The sequence below is a fragment of the Sorex araneus genome, chromosome X (assembly GCF_027595985.1).
Source record: "Sorex araneus isolate mSorAra2 chromosome X, mSorAra2.pri, whole genome shotgun sequence".
NCBI lineage: Eukaryota > Metazoa > Chordata > Mammalia > Eulipotyphla > Soricidae > Sorex > Sorex araneus.
This window is the reverse complement of record NC_073313.1, coordinates 288,570,991-288,586,730: the sequence shown is the minus strand read 5'-3', so window position 1 is coordinate 288,586,730 and position 15,740 is coordinate 288,570,991. Positions and strand designations below refer to the sequence as shown.

Here is a 15,740-nt window from a genome sequence, read left to right as displayed (position 1 = left end):
TAGGGAATCTCCATGCAAGACAAGTGCCCTGCCAGCTGTACTATCTCTCAAGACCCTTAATTGCAATTTCCAATTATCTCACCTAAGATCTTGAAGAGGATTTAAAATTTCAATTTCAATTTAATCAAAGTGTGTGCCATGTAAGAAAGACCCTTGAATATGTAGTATCTGCTTTACCACTCCTTGATTTTATTCCTTCTCTTCCCCTGATAGCACAAATCTACAAATCTTTGAAAAAATGTTGTTAATATTAATAGTGTTTACTTAATCGTGTTTCTCATACATGGGCCAGTCAGCAAAAGTTCATAATTATGAAGATAGGTTTAATATACTTTATAATGCGTTAAAATATATATGACATTCCATTTTCTCTTTTGTGTTTTCATGCCATTTAGGGAAAGGGAGCTGTTTGTCCACATCCAACGGCGCTCTGGAGCTGCTCCTGGTCCTGTGCTCACAGTGACTTTGGGGTGGCTCGAGATTGAACCAGGGTTAGTGGCATCCCATGGAAGCACTTTACCTCTCCTACTATCTCTCCAAACCCATATGTTTTGACGTGAATTTCCAGAAGTTGTGATTACTTTTGTGTTTGTTACTTATTTGACTACTAGATTTCAAATACACCTCTACAAAAAAGATGTGCAAATGCTTCTAATGAAACACTTTAGGAAAAACAGTATACTAATTCTGATTAAAATGAGTAAAGTATTGAAAGTGCCAGGAGATTCCAGTGAATTAAACATGTGTCAGTTACTCTGTCAGTGAAGTTAGTCAAATCAAAATTCAATCCAAATTTAACTTGTTCACAAGTAATAATTTTGTCCTTTGGCTTTCTAAGTATCCCTCAGCCTAGATAATTAAAAACCAGTTATTGGGATTTTTCACAATTCATCTGACATTACAAGTGGGTTGTAGGGAGACAGGACTGTAAAAATTAAGTAAAGTGAGGGAAGAATGGGCGTAGGTGGGAGAGCGTTTGGGGGACAGGGCAGGAGCGGAGAACGGGCTGGTGAGACCCAAATGACATACCTTTACTCTGCAGCTTCACAAGTTTTTCCAAGCACAAACTGGGTATCAGTTACTTAGCTAAAAGCCAAATCTAACAATAGTACCTGTATTTTTTTAATCTTCCTTTAATTTTCCTTGATCAGTACTAAAATTTTGTTGGCTTCATGCATTTTAGCATTTCCTTTGAAATTTTGGTTGTCTCAGGAATCGTCTTTAAAAAAACATTATTCCAAAATCTTAGCTTTTAGTTCATAAGACACCAGAGGCAGAGAAATAAAATATTTTTTATAGTATAGAAACAATGGGAAAGCTGAATTAAAAAAAAAGAAACCGAATATTTAAAAAATTCACTTTATACCTACAAGAGATTAGGACTAATACGGCTACAAACGAAGAGATTTATGTGAAACGTAAAGTGCACAAAATTTTGTGGAAGACGAAGATTCCTACCCCAACTAGCAGTTTAGAGCAGTAGCTATGTGCCAGAGTTTGTATCCAAGGAATTTTTGAACCTGTAAGTCAGGAAGGTTCTGCAGCCCAAATTTCCACTTTAGTGAGTTTCTCATGAGAATCACTAGCTGATCCGGGATTCAGTCAGAAGAAGGATGGGAAGCCTCTCATATCATGTTCGGAGCTGCATAAGCTCTGCTTGTGTGGCCATCTCCACTGGCCAGCAAATTGGCAGCTTTCCAGCATCCAAATAAACGATTTATTCCAATCTGCAACCACTGTTTTTGAGGCCTATAATTCTGCACCCCTAAAATTCTGCCTGTCTTCTCTTTGTTGCATTTCCTCCTGCTCACACCATGCTTTTCTTTTATTGGTGGGAATCAATATAGATCATCTCTCCTCCCTCATTACCGGGCCTGAGCTCCCATGCCATAGGGGCCAGTGCCCACAGTGCGTGTAACATGCTTTGTCCAGTGACCACATTCATCCAGCTTCCAAGTTCTATCGGAGGCCTGGAAGAGCTCCACCCCAGGGACAAGACTCTTGGTAAATTCATTATGAGAGCTCTTTTCCAAAAATATAAAGCATTACTAATGAAGTGGAAATATTCCAAATCCTATACACAATATACTGGAAAAACATGTAGAACTTTACAGAGTTCAAATATATACCATTTACTAATGTAATGTATTGCATTTATGAAGTCAGCACAATATAGCAGTGAATGGCTTGACCTAAGAGAAATTCAGTTTTTCTTCTGACAAGAGATAGGGCTTTGAACAAATGGTCTCAATATCTCAAGGTCTTGCATGGCTCAGTTATAAAAGTCATTTTGTGAAAACTAAATTAGAAGCTAACATGCTATTAACACACTCTCGTGCCCTTCACAAACATGGAATACATGATAGTTTTAGAACATAGAAAATTTCCAAAATAAAAAATACTAAAGGCATTATGTTCTAGTTTCTTACTTTTCTTTGTTGATTGCACAACAACATTCTGTTGATATAAATTAAAAGCTAAAAACAATTATAATGGTCTTAGTGGATTTTCATGGGCATTTGTCACAAAATTATTAATAAAGAGAAAATCAGAGATAAAATATCAGTCCATTTTCTCAAGACACCTTGAAATACTAATTGCTTGATGCATGAAAGCCAGAGTAGACTCAAAAGCAGGTCTTTATACCCATTCTTGGAATTCTCATGTTATAAAATGTGTCTCTGTGGACCCGTTAAAATTTGAATTCGAATCATTATCAGCATGTACTGTGTGAAGTAAACACTGAACATGACCTGACAGCACATAGGGTGAAAGCTAAAGATCTAGATTGATAAAACAACTTAATTTCGAGAAATTGTCTGAACTTTTACCCTTACTTCTTGAGTACATAACACATAAATAATGAATAGTTAAGCTGTACTTGTGCTTTGTAATGTACAGTAAACATACTGCATAAAATGTGAGCTTTCATTTTGTTTTTTTTCCTTGAAAAGCACTTACATTTACATCTTAGGGAAGTGTTTCTACTACCAGGCAGAGTTGAGACAGGACCCAGAAAGTTTTCTGAGTCTGTGTACCCCCTGTAACAATGTCTTAGGAATAAAAAAGAACTCCTTGAGTTCTTTTTTGATGCTACCAGGCTCCTGTTATTTCTTCCTTTCTTTCTTTTTAATTTCTTTAAAGTAACTGGAAATTGAAAATTATTTTCACTGTACACATCAGGTTAATTCATTCTGAGTATTTAATTAAAGAATATACTCTTTAATACTGCTTATTAGCACTTTTACTGTTACTTAGCGCTGCATTTTGGGTGTGATTTCTTTAAAGCATAAGACTGACGTAAAAAGAAAATCCTAGGACAAGATCAGGAATCGTAGACTTAGCATCACTCCTCTTGCCCTGTGATCTTGGCAGTGAAACAGGCACAGACTTTAGCACAGTGCCCGACCCAACGGTAGGTAATCAGCTTAAATTTATCAAAGGGCCAAGTAAGTGACCTTTAAGAACTCCTGTATCTGTAGGTGTCCATTCTGAGATCACATCTACCTTCCGGAGGGAAATATGCTATAGAACATAGAATAAAATCACATCAAGTATGCAAAGATATTCTAAAAATGACTAAACATTATTACTGTTATTAGATATTATACTCTTTTTTCTTTGTGTTTTAAAAGTAAGTTATCAAATTAAAAAGTAAAGACAACTTTTTTAATTTAGTTCAGGGGGCCAGAGTAAGTTGGGTTCGGCATTCATTAGCTTCTGCTCCCCCACACCACATATGTTCCCCCAAGCCCCACCAGGAGTGATCCCTGAGCACAGAGCCAGGAAAAACACTGAATATTGCCAGATGTGCCCCAAAACAAAACAAAACAAATGTAGTTCAGTAGATTGTGGTTACAGTAATGATTTGCTATGTACCAATCGGTCACCTTTATAAACTCTTTAGTTAGTCTTCGATAACCTCAATTTTTCACAGGAAAGAAAAAGAAAGTGCAGGAAAATAGAAAAATATTTACTCAACCATAATTGAGATGCACAAAAATTGAAGTAAAGTCTACCAATCACTTGGTGAAATTATTGATACAGAAATTATACTTGTTACTGTTACTTTATTTACTGCTAGAACAATATTATAATCAGAATTATATATATTTGACAATATTGGATATTTTAAATATAGATCACAAGAACACAAAAAGATGATTTGTTTAATTTTGATCAATTCTATTTTTGTTTTGGTTTTAGATCCTCGTAGGCTTGGGGGACTTTCAGGGACTCCGGAGTAAGACCTGGCTCGACTGCACCAAGACAAATGCTCGATGCACTGCACAAGCTCTCCAGCCCCAAACTTTGATCAATTCTTTCCCAAAATGAGTAATAGTAGACTGATAACATTTCTACATAACAGTAAGAGATACAAAAACCTTAAAAGTTGATATGAATATGCCAATATATATAACTGAAATCCATATTTTATGTAGGATATTTTGCTCATCACAGTTAAACATTGAGTAATCTTCTCAATGCCTTTGTTCACTATGCTATAAACTAACAAAAACCCAATCAATTCATGTTTTACTATTCATCGTTTTACAAGATATTGAAAGTCAATAGAATAATTTTACAATATGGATGGTGTAAATATAAGATGCCACAGTTCATACATGCATTTTGTGTGATTTCATGATCAAACCCATAAAATTTGCTTCAAAATATTTAAATGAGAAAAAGATCGGCAAAATTAATAAAGATCTATCTTCTAAAAAAAAAAAAAAATCCAGCCAATCTCAGAAAGTTGAAGAATGTTTAGGGATTTCAGAGAGATAATAAGAGGTAGGGCTCTTGTCTTCTTGCATTTGACTGACCTAGGATAGAATTCCTGGCGCCATAGTTAGTCTCTCAAGCACTGCCAGGAGTGATCCCTACCTGAACTCACAATCACTGCTTGCTGTGGTTCCAAAACAAAAACAAAAACATTAAGTTTGAAGCCTGTAAAAGTGAAAGAAAATTATAATAATCATAACACGAACGATGAAAATAAATAAAAAGTAATTCATCATACAACCAAATATGATTTAAATAATAGACAATACTAAACACTCCAGAACTGAATGGCATTTGACAGAGTGGCTTTCTTCCTGAGAATTCAGGAGTTTACTCACCAAGATTTTCATCATGAGTCAGGTTTTGTTCTTTTAACAAAAATAATAAAGTTAAAATAAAACAAACAAGTCAACTTAGGAAAATAATCCTTAAAACTCTTCACAATTTTTTTAGCCTTCTTTCAAAGGTTCTTTTAGAGAGTGCCATGTCTTCACGGCCAAATATGTTCAAATTGTACATTATTACTTTGGCTTGCAATCAGCTTCCGCTTCTTCATAACAAGCAAAAACATGGAATGGGTAATATCTGAAACTAACATAAGACCATGGGTTTGTTCTAGGAGTTTGACTGAAGGTGATATAAAAAGCACTTTAGAGCAGCACATCAGGAAAATGTTATCTTTGAATGCTCAAAGGGAGCTCCACCACTTCCTGAATATTCTGTCACGGGCAGACTTTCTCTAGAACATACTGATATGAGGAATAGTGTCCATCAAGGTCCAGCTTGCAAACAGATTCAATGAAACTCAAAGGATCGTTTTCTCTTGGGTAGAAGAAAAATCACATGCACGATCTCCCTCATTGCAGTGAGCATTTAGTTAGCTAACTGAAGAGCTGGGGTAGATATACCAACATTCAACTAAATAGAAGTCATTTCAATAGCAGGAAGGACCACAAAATTAGTACTTTCCTCATGCCGACTTAAAGGTCTATAACCTTTGTTTACTAAGACTATTTAAAGTTCTATATTATGATTTCCATTTTGGAGGTAAGGAAACAGCTCCAATTAAGCAGAATCATTTGCCAGAGTCTATATAACTGTTAGTGCAAAGCTGGTTTTCAAATCAATCTGACCTAAGGTTCTTATACTTAACTACCACTGACATATTTGGTTTTGATGTAGTTAAAGAACCAAATAATCCTGCCTCACACTCAGTAGAAAAAAATCAGCAAGATATTTGATAACTCTTCAATGCCTCCATCAAGGTTATTTGGAAAGAATACTAATTCTTTTTTTAAGTTGATTTCTCTTTTCTCCTTTTCTTAACAGTAACAAAGCTGGATTAAAGTTTTCATCCTTGGTGACCATAAAGGGGGCATGTAGACTATACTGGAGTTAAATTCTTACTTGTCTGTGATTAAAGGGCAGGGGGACAGTTCTGCCTCAAGGCTTTGTTGGTGGTTATTTGTGAGAACTAAATAGTAGACATACCTGCTTCTCTGATAAATTCCTCCTCTTTGAGTCATAGAGCAAAATAGCAAAGAAGAAACAAAATAATTCCCATTTACTCTACTTTAACATTATTTCTCCCTGAAACATTAGCCAAAGGCATTTTCACATGATTTCCTTTAGAATTTAAAAAGTTTGGGATATTTCGGAAATAATGACAGGGGATTAAGAATACACAGATCTGAAGATTAAGAGTCAGATTGCTGTTCATATTTACTCTACATATTTAGCAGAAACTTGCTTTCTGATCTTAATTTTTTATTAGCAACTGTAGTCCATATTTTTATGCTGTGAGAAGGACAATTTCTTCTTGAATATTTTCTTTTGTTTTATTTCAGTTTGTTGTAATATAGCCTTAGCCTATCAAATGAAATTTCTGGTTCCCTATACAAGTATTTTTCACCATGCCATGCTGTGTCTGCCACTTCAACTCATGAATCACAAAATTATGATTATCTCTTGGATCTTATAGATCAACAGTGGCCAAGGTTGACACATTGTGTGAGCTTGTCCAGAAATAAAGTGATTTAAAATTCCTGCTGAATTGATAACCCCATGTGTGGTATACAAGTAGGGCATTGGATTCAAGTCAGCCTGGCTTTCAATACTGGCTCTACCATTTACAGTTCACTATTTTCATCTGTAAATGGAGATTATAATGAAATGAACTGGGTGAGATTGATAAGCCGGTTAAATGAAATAACAAAAGCAAGGCACACATAATAGAATAAGTCTTATTGACTATGTACCAAATATTAATTTATGTCAAATATCTTTCGAGTGGGCCTCAAAATCCCCTCACCACATTATTACTCTATACTTGACATTAAGAGCTTCACAATCTCTCGTGATCTCCATCAACAGACTCCAAGGGTCTCTGGAATTCAGTGAGGAAAACACAATGGCAAATGTGGCAAAAGTGCATGGCCTGAATATTTATTGCTTGGTCCCACTCCCTGTCTCAGGGCTGGTGGCCGCATGGTCTCTCAGTCACTCGGGCGCCTGAGGATTTTCCCGTGATGTGCTGATAACTGTTTCTGCTGCTTCCAAGCTTCCTTTGCCACTGTCCTTTGCTCCCTAACTTTTCAAAAGGAGCAAAATGGAGAACTTACTCACAAAACGCAAACCTATGAAGACTGAAACATTCAACTCTCTTCAAATGACTCCCATTTGTTCTCTTTCTCTTTCTCCTTCTCTCTCTCCCTCTCTTCTCTCTCTTTCTCTTTCTCTTTCTCTTTTTCTCCTTCTCCCTCCCTCCCTCTCTCTCTCTTTCCATCTCTGCCTCTGTCTCTCTGTCTCTCTCTGTGTCTCTCTGTGTCTCTGTCTGTCTCTCTGTCTGTCTGTCTCTCTGTCTCTCTCCCCCCCCCCACTGTCTTTCTCTCTCTCTCTCTCTTCTGAAATGGTGATACACATCAAAGATTTTTTAAAGGGATTCTCAGAATCTGCTTCCGGGCATCACCTATAGTCAAACACAAAGGCTAGTTCATGTACAACTGACCAGTACAGCTGTCCAGGCTCCAGACTCAGGAGGACGCTACAGCCACCATCTGAGACTCTTTAACCATTTTCTAACAAGATCTAACAAGGCTGGCAGTGGGGGGTGGAGGTTACATTTGTGTTTTTCACAGGGTTCCTCAAATTATTTACTCACACGTGAAAATATGGCCTAGATGACAAATACAAACACTCCTCCGGTCAGAGTTATTTACTGAAGTCTCACTGTGCTCTGAATACTCTTAAAATCACATCAGTGAGAAAAAGCGCTGTTATTGTTGACACTTTGCAGATATGAGACACATGTCAAGGAAGCAAAGACGGGGAGCACTTTTTTTAACTAGATGGCAATGCCACAAGGGTTAACTGCACTGCACTGTCATCCCGTTGTTCATCGAGTTGCTCAAGTGGGCACCAGTAACGTCTCTATTGTGAGACTTGTTGTTACTGTTTTTGGCATATCTAATACGCCACGGGCAGCTTTCCAGGCTCTGCCGTGTGGGCAGGATACTCTCGGTAAGCTTGCTAGGCTCCGAGAGAGACGGAGAAGTCAAACCTGGCTCGGCCTCGTGCAAGGCAAACACTCTACCCACTGTGCTATAGCTCCAGTCCCACAAGGGTCAGCATATGGAATTCCAATCCAGGTATTTGGGCTTCTTCTATGTCATTATCCTTGGTAGTGGAAGAACAGAAAAGGTAATATAAGGTATAATTTACAGTTAAAGCATGAAGTATTTGAGTAGTAAAAAGCATGGATTTAAAATTATAAAAAATAAATAACTCTTTCCAATAGAGGGAGGCTAATCAAAAAGTTACAAAAGGGACAATATGTATAGGAAATAGAAATAAAGTTGAATTTCTCATATCATGACAGCATAAGGGCAATTAAAAGAGTTTGCAAATGTAGAGACATTTTTTATTAGCCTTGACATGACATGCATGTCTTGAAGATTTACAGCTGCTAATTATGACATTTGGAGGCTACCTTCTTGTAGCAGAAGACAATCTTTTGAATGGGGTATTGCTCTGCATGCAGTGACCCAGTTGTGTTCCCCAGGCACCACCAGGAGTGAGCACTGAGTCAAAAGTACAGCCCTGAGCACTTCTGAGTGTGGCCCCAATAAAGCAAGAAAGGTATTTTCTTCATTCCTACCAACCAAGAGAGATGGTACACAACAAGATCAGTGTTATTTACTTCAATAAAGAAATACAAAGCAGTATGAGAGCTACCTTTATTAAATTTGGTGATTTCTGAACTACAGAGGGGTTTCTTCTCATGCAAGCACTGATCACCCTACTGTTTCTGAGCAGAGCAATAAAGACATATATATTACAAGGAAGACAGAGATCTTCTTCAACTTAGAAACCACAAAGTAATATGCAAACTAACTTCAGCTCTTCATCAATCTCAAACATTCTTGATTTCTAAGTTTATATAATATTTGCATGATCCATTGTTTTCTAAGAGACACACATTCTCCTTGGTTATAAAATATTATCCTGATGGTTGTTTTTATTTCTCCAGATCCACTCAAGATACATAGAGATAAATAAATGATTCTTTAAAGGATCAGGAGAATAGTGCAAGAGTCAGGTGCTTGCCTTCCATGCAGTCAACTGGGTTTGATTCCCAGCAACTAACAGAGTCCCCCCGACAGGGTGTGACCCCTGAACCAGAAACAGGAGTAAGCCTTGGGCCAGGTGCGGCCTCAAAACAACAGCAATTCAGTAGAATGTTCTTTTACATTATAATTTTATCAGACTTATTTTGGTAAGACTTAGCAAATGAGGGGTTATTACTTGGTTATTTGGATTCTTGTAAACATCACTGAAAAAACGGCTGATATCATCACAAGCATAATGCTAAAATTAAGATCCATAACTGGATTTTAAGCACCCCAATCTGGCATCAAAATTGCAACAGATCTTTCCCCCCAAGTAAAGGAGTTTGTTGGCAAGGTTGACTCATGACCGCTTTAAGCGCTATCTTACCAAGGGTATTATTTTAAGGGATGAGCAAAAGGGTAAAAGCTCAGAGCCCAGCCAATAAAATATGAACGGAAGGTGCAAAGAAGCACTCATAAATATTGCCTAGAACAAGGGCCTCATTGTTCCCTGCCAGCACTCTCCCTGGCTCCTCTGTTCATCGTCATGCAAGCCTCTTCCTTGAACCTGTGGCTTTTGTCAAGCTGAGCCCCTCCATTATTTATGGCTGTAAATGTGAGTCGCCTGTCGGTATGTTCCTTGTACACACATACACCAGGAGCCCCTGCTCCATCCCTTCCTTCCCCGGATTCAGCATTTCAGCATGCTAAGATGAAAGGGCTCCCCCTGGAACCCTGTGACTTGGGGATGCTGAATTAACTGCTGTGTCAGTGTGAGGCAGACAGAGAACTTCCCAGCAAGTCCCCACCTGCACCACCCCCAGACCAGCCTCTAGTGGCTCATGTCGTTTGTTTACTTTCTTTCAAGTGCTCTTTTTATAAAAAAAACTTATTTCTCTTTCTCATTCTCATTGTTCCCTGCCTCCAATGGTTACTCCTAGTCTTTTTATCCTCTCCCATCATTTCTCTTCAGCATAGTAAGAGCAGGGTGAGGGGCGCAGGAAATAGTCCATTATTTTCATATATGATATGAGTAGTAAATAAAAACAACCTAAGCAAAAGTGATTTTTATAAGCTAAAACTGAATTGCCCTTTTTAGCTTGTGCTATTTTGGTCCAATGTTGCTTTTTCTCCCCATCACAATCCCCTTTCTCATAACAATCCCCTTAAATTTTCCCTTTAAATTTTATTTCTGTTATTTAAAAAAAAAAGGAACAAAAAACACAACCCCAAAACCAAAAACCAAAACAATTAAACTGTGCCAGTGGGATCCCCAGGGAAAGGGAAGGAGGGAGGCTGCTGCCCTGGGGGGGGGGGGGTCCTCCTGGTGGGCGGAGCCTGCAATTGGCACATCACAAGCTTTTCCTTCTCTACTAGAGGGAAAACAGGAGACTGTACCTAAATGGTCAAGCCATAACTAATTGATTTTCAGCTAATCTAAGCCTCCAGCTATGAAGAAACTAGGACCAAAGAGAGACCCCAGGAAGGGTGGGGGCAGCAGAAGGGTGCCAAGAGAGCCGGGGGCTAGAGGGACCAGAGGGGCCAAGAGAGAAGCCAAGTATGTGAGGCTGGGCAGAGAGGAGGCTGCAGACGCTTCAGAGGCTGAGGTGGCGGGTGGGGCTCCCAGGCCATCTCCCACAAGTTTCCATACCTTCTTCCTTTCAGCTGTCACTTTTCACTAAGCCTTTACAACACGTTCCTTGTGAGTGATCACTATCACACTGAAAAAGAACCCTATGAAGCAAACTGAAATTTTAACTATCTCTGCAGGCACGCCCGTCATCTGACAATAAAACAGCTCTAAAGGTTATTTTAGGGATGCCAAGAGGGGTTTGAAGGAGAGAGAATGTTCTCCTCATACTGTAACTTCTATTCTCTTCAAAAGTTCGGTGTTTCAAAAATAATGTTTTACCAGTCTTAGTTAGCGTTTGCAATGCCAGACAGAAGCCCTGGTGAATATTCTAATGGTTTCTCATCAGCTTTCCTCCCGTCCAATCACTCATGTCTCCTTCCCGTGTTTATGAGTGTGTTTATGTTACATGTGTTAATAGCCCTGCCGGAGACCAGAGAGAGCATCTTAGGTGTATCCTACAGGAATTCCTCTCCTGGGGCATTTGAATCAGCCAAAACCAACAACAAATATCACTGACATCTTTCAAATCTGTCAGCTAGAGACATCAGCATTAAAGAATTCTAGTACCATGAAAGTTTAAAGATTTAGGAAAATAAAGAATGAAGAGTATCATTTGAAGTCTTGAAGGTTATTTTTCTTCTATTTCATATGTTAGAAAGTATGTTGTTATTGATATATCAAAAATATCAAATTCATTTAAAGTTACATTTGAGAATTAACTATTCTTGATTTATATCTGAAAAATTTATGACTCCAACTAACTTTGGATCAGTGAGTCAAAAACCAATAGTAAACCCAGAGTTCTCATTATAGAAATAATATAGACAACAAACAATCCAAAAGTGAATTTCTTTTGTTTACTAGTTTTTATCATTTTCTCTAAAACATCTACAATGTTATATCATTTGATTTTGAAATTACCATGTAGTCAAATAAAATTATTTGCAGACAAACTGTGCTTATATAAATAAAGATACACTTAAATATCACAAGCCAATGATCTAATAACATTCATTTGCATAGCAATTAGATAAGGAAATAAATTTGAAAAGAAGGTTAGAAATAAAAATTCACCAGATAGTTATTTTTGTTACTAGCAAAATATTGTGGTATTGATCAAGCAAAAAGTTAATAGTTTAGGAATAGAATGAGAAGTCAACGTGTAAAAGTTAGAAACAATGAGATTGAATAAAAGTTGGATCACAAATAATGAATGCAACAAAATGGAACATTTCTCTTCACACAATTGATAATTAATATTTGTTTCCTCACAGAAAAGCAAAGAAATTTTATCTATCAATTATTTTCTCTAATTATGTATGTAAGTTTATTAATAAAATATAGCTCAAAATATTTGATTTCATGTTTACATTGGTCTGAAGAAAACTTAGATTTATTAAAGTAAATTCTATTCTCTCTCATGACCATCTCACTTTTTAAAAAGTACTTTAAAAAATACAATTCAGAATTTAAATTTTTTTAATGTTGAAAAAGTGTTGGAAAAACTTTCTGAATAAAATATATTTTAGAAAAACTTTTTTATCTGTAAATGACAAATACAAGTGCTAATCAAAAGGATGCTACTGTCATCCTGATATGTAATTTACTTTATTATGGGTAATGTCAACAGATTCTTTTCACATATTTAAATATCCAGGTGACTTCCTCAACAAAAATCCCTTGCCTATTGCTAATTTGATCATTTGCCCTTAGTCTTCTCTAAATACATACCTTTTAAGATGTCAACAAAATAAAATACAATTCCCCTGAGTCTCCTAAAAACAAGAAACTATTTGCAGAGAAAATTTGTTAATAAATAGTACATTAAAGTACACTGACGTTCTTAGTGTAGTTTAGACATTAACTTCTTTACCTCTTCTAACTATGCTTTGACCCACTTTATTATGGAAGAAGTATAGAAATCAAAGTTCTTTAGTAAGTAGCAATTTGTTGCAAGGTATGTTAGAAGGCATGGCCTAACGATAATAAAATTAAGTTGTGGCTTAATTTTCCTCAGAGACTAGCAGGAAAAACCCACTTAGAATCAGAATCAATTTGTCAGTAATTTCATGTGAGACATTTAGTTTAAAACTGTTAAAGAAAAAATAATATGCTTTATTGCTGAGAAAAAAATCACTATAGCTCATGCATGATGAAAAATTTAAAAGTTTTTAACTTTCAGCTAACATTTTTATCTAAAGTCAACTGAATAATTGTATTTCACGGTATAGTTAGTAAACTGCTCTGCTATGATCTAAACAATATAAATTTCATTTATTAAAAAATCTAGGTATTCTTTTAATGATAAAAACAGTTCTAGAAACTATGAATTGAAACGTCTTTATTGTTTTGTGTTTTCCTATTCTATATAGATTTTTATAAAGCAGTGTCAATACAGGTTCTAAAATAATAAATATTTTCCTAAAAACTTTACTATTCTGTTGTGAATGGTCAAAAGTCAATTATAATAGAACATATTAGACAGTTTCAAATTTAACTTTTGTTTCTTGAAATATATAACATCCACTCTTCTCTTGCAGAGTTTAAATGACCCGGACTGATTGCTTCAGTGATTTATTTTATGAATATCTGACTTCACGCTAGCTTGGAATTTTTCTATTAAAATGTTCAAACTAATTTAGCTGACTGGCTAATCATTTAGAAATTTCTACAAAATAAAATGTACTAAGAACCATATTTGTAAGCCACTTACACTAGGAAAAGGCAATCAAACTAATTTTGAATTAAGCCATATTTTCATGGCTTCAAAGTTCTAAATGAATCCTATAAATTATATGGGGGTGGGGTGGGAAAGGCCTGCAGGACACCTGATTAGGGCAACCAATGATGACTGACTAAACTCAATAATGAGAGCTTTGTCTCCTGTAATGTGAAACATATGATTTATTGAGTACCTTATTCTTCATGCGAGGATAGCTAAGAGCAAATGAACAGAGCATATTAAACACTATATATTATAAAAGTATCCACATTATTAGGATCCATTGCTGTCTGACTTCTCAAAACTTTTTCTTTGAGGTATTATATGAGAAAATTTTAATTGTGCATAATAAACCATATCAATTTCAAGTCAAAGCAGACTGCATTTTTAAAGCAATATTTTAAAAGTTCTTATAGTGTCTCAAATATCTGAAATGTAATTTTTGATAAAATTTGCAGTCTTTAGAACAAATTTATTATTTTTGAATGTCTTGTGATAGTATGTTTTCACCTTCAGTTTCCACTAAAACATTAAAAGGAAATTGCAAGTTATATAAACTTTTAAATGGTATGCTACTATTGTGAGAAAATATCAGGCACTAATTTTTTATTTGAATGTCAATATATTAAAACAACTATGAAGTGCCAGAGTTGAATGAAAACTTGATTTTAAGAATTATTCACTAGTTGCTAATTAATGACTCTTCCAATTAGGATTTTTTTTTTTATCAAACGAAAAGAAGACTTTTGCATAGGTAAAGACTACCAGAATATGACTTCCTTTTCTCTTGCTTATGAAAAATGTCAAATAGGCACACTATATTTTAATCGTTAACTATAAGAAATGTCAATTATTTAATTTTTTCTCTAATTTAATTTTTATGAAAATTAAAAATCCCTCCTTGGAGTTTTTTGATAAAATCTTTTTTACAATAGTATTTGATCTATCTAAGATAATTTCACATTACTATTTTCACAATTTTTGTCTCTCCTGAATGAATTTTTTACCTAGCACTTGAGTATATACTTTCATGTTTTTAAATTAGTCAACAAAAGAAAAAGTTCAAGATGTCATATTTACTCTCCCATCAGAAAGGCTTCCTTCTTTTCAATTGTTAACTTTTTGCCTATAGCATTGTACACCACATAAACTCTCCCTTTTAAAATCTACTTGTGTGTTTATTCCTCTAGCAAAGAAAGTTCGAAATGCTAACAATATCTGAAAAGATCGAAATCTAGATAGATCATAGGTGTTTGAGTTTAGCTTTTCACATTAAATATGGAAACATATATAGACCCACGCAAGAATGTCTTGCCTAAGATAAAATCTTACATTGCATCAATGACAGGCAGGAACTAGAAGCTGAAGAAAACAGTAACAGAAACTGATTTTATGGAACTATGACCACCTACCAGGTAGCTACTTCACCATCTTGCAAACTCCCATGCTCCAAGAACAAAGATTAACAAAGAAACGAACAACATACCTAAGTTGACAAAGCTCATGACCATGTCAGCATCATTCAGAAAGTTGGTATCATGGAGGCTGGCCAGAGGCGGACTCTGGGTGGCCAGGGGAGTTGTTCGAGATAAGTGAATGCGACGAGAATACCCATTGGGAGAGGCTGGGTGTCCCTTCCTCGCTCCCCTGGTCTCTCCTGCCAGAGATGCCCTCACTGAATATTCTGAGTCTTCAGGGTTTTCTTCATTGGCCATGGCGTTGTATAGGTCCAACATAAAGAGAGGCGCAGAGGAAGCTTGTTTTCCGGGTGAGAAAGGTCTGGGTCTGTGAGGCAAACCCAAGATAGAGAGAATTTCCCTCTGTATTTCCCGTCTTTCATGGTTCCGTAGTCTTCTATAAATAAAACTGGAGTGAACGTGATTGTCTCCCAAACCTCCTTTTGCATAACCCACGAGAGCCCAGCTGCTCCAGAGGAAGCCCACAATACCCCTAAGTAAAAATACAGTCAGATGCATTTTTGTCCAAAAGCAAA

The 15,740-nt window shown here is 36.2% G+C and overlaps 1 protein-coding gene across 1 annotated transcript in view; it reads right to left on the bottom strand.

Moving 5' to 3' along the window:
• BMP5 (bone morphogenetic protein 5) overlaps positions 1 to 15,732 on the bottom strand; it is a 115,532-nt gene extending 99,800 nt beyond the window's left edge. The window contains exon 1 of the mRNA XM_004615792.2: positions 15,234 to 15,732. Within this exon, the coding sequence (XP_004615849.1) occupies positions 15,234 to 15,723 (490 nt within the window). The 5' untranslated portion in view covers positions 15,724 to 15,732. The remainder of the gene's footprint in view (positions 1 to 15,233) is intronic.
• Positions 15,733 to 15,740: the final 8 nt, after the last annotated feature.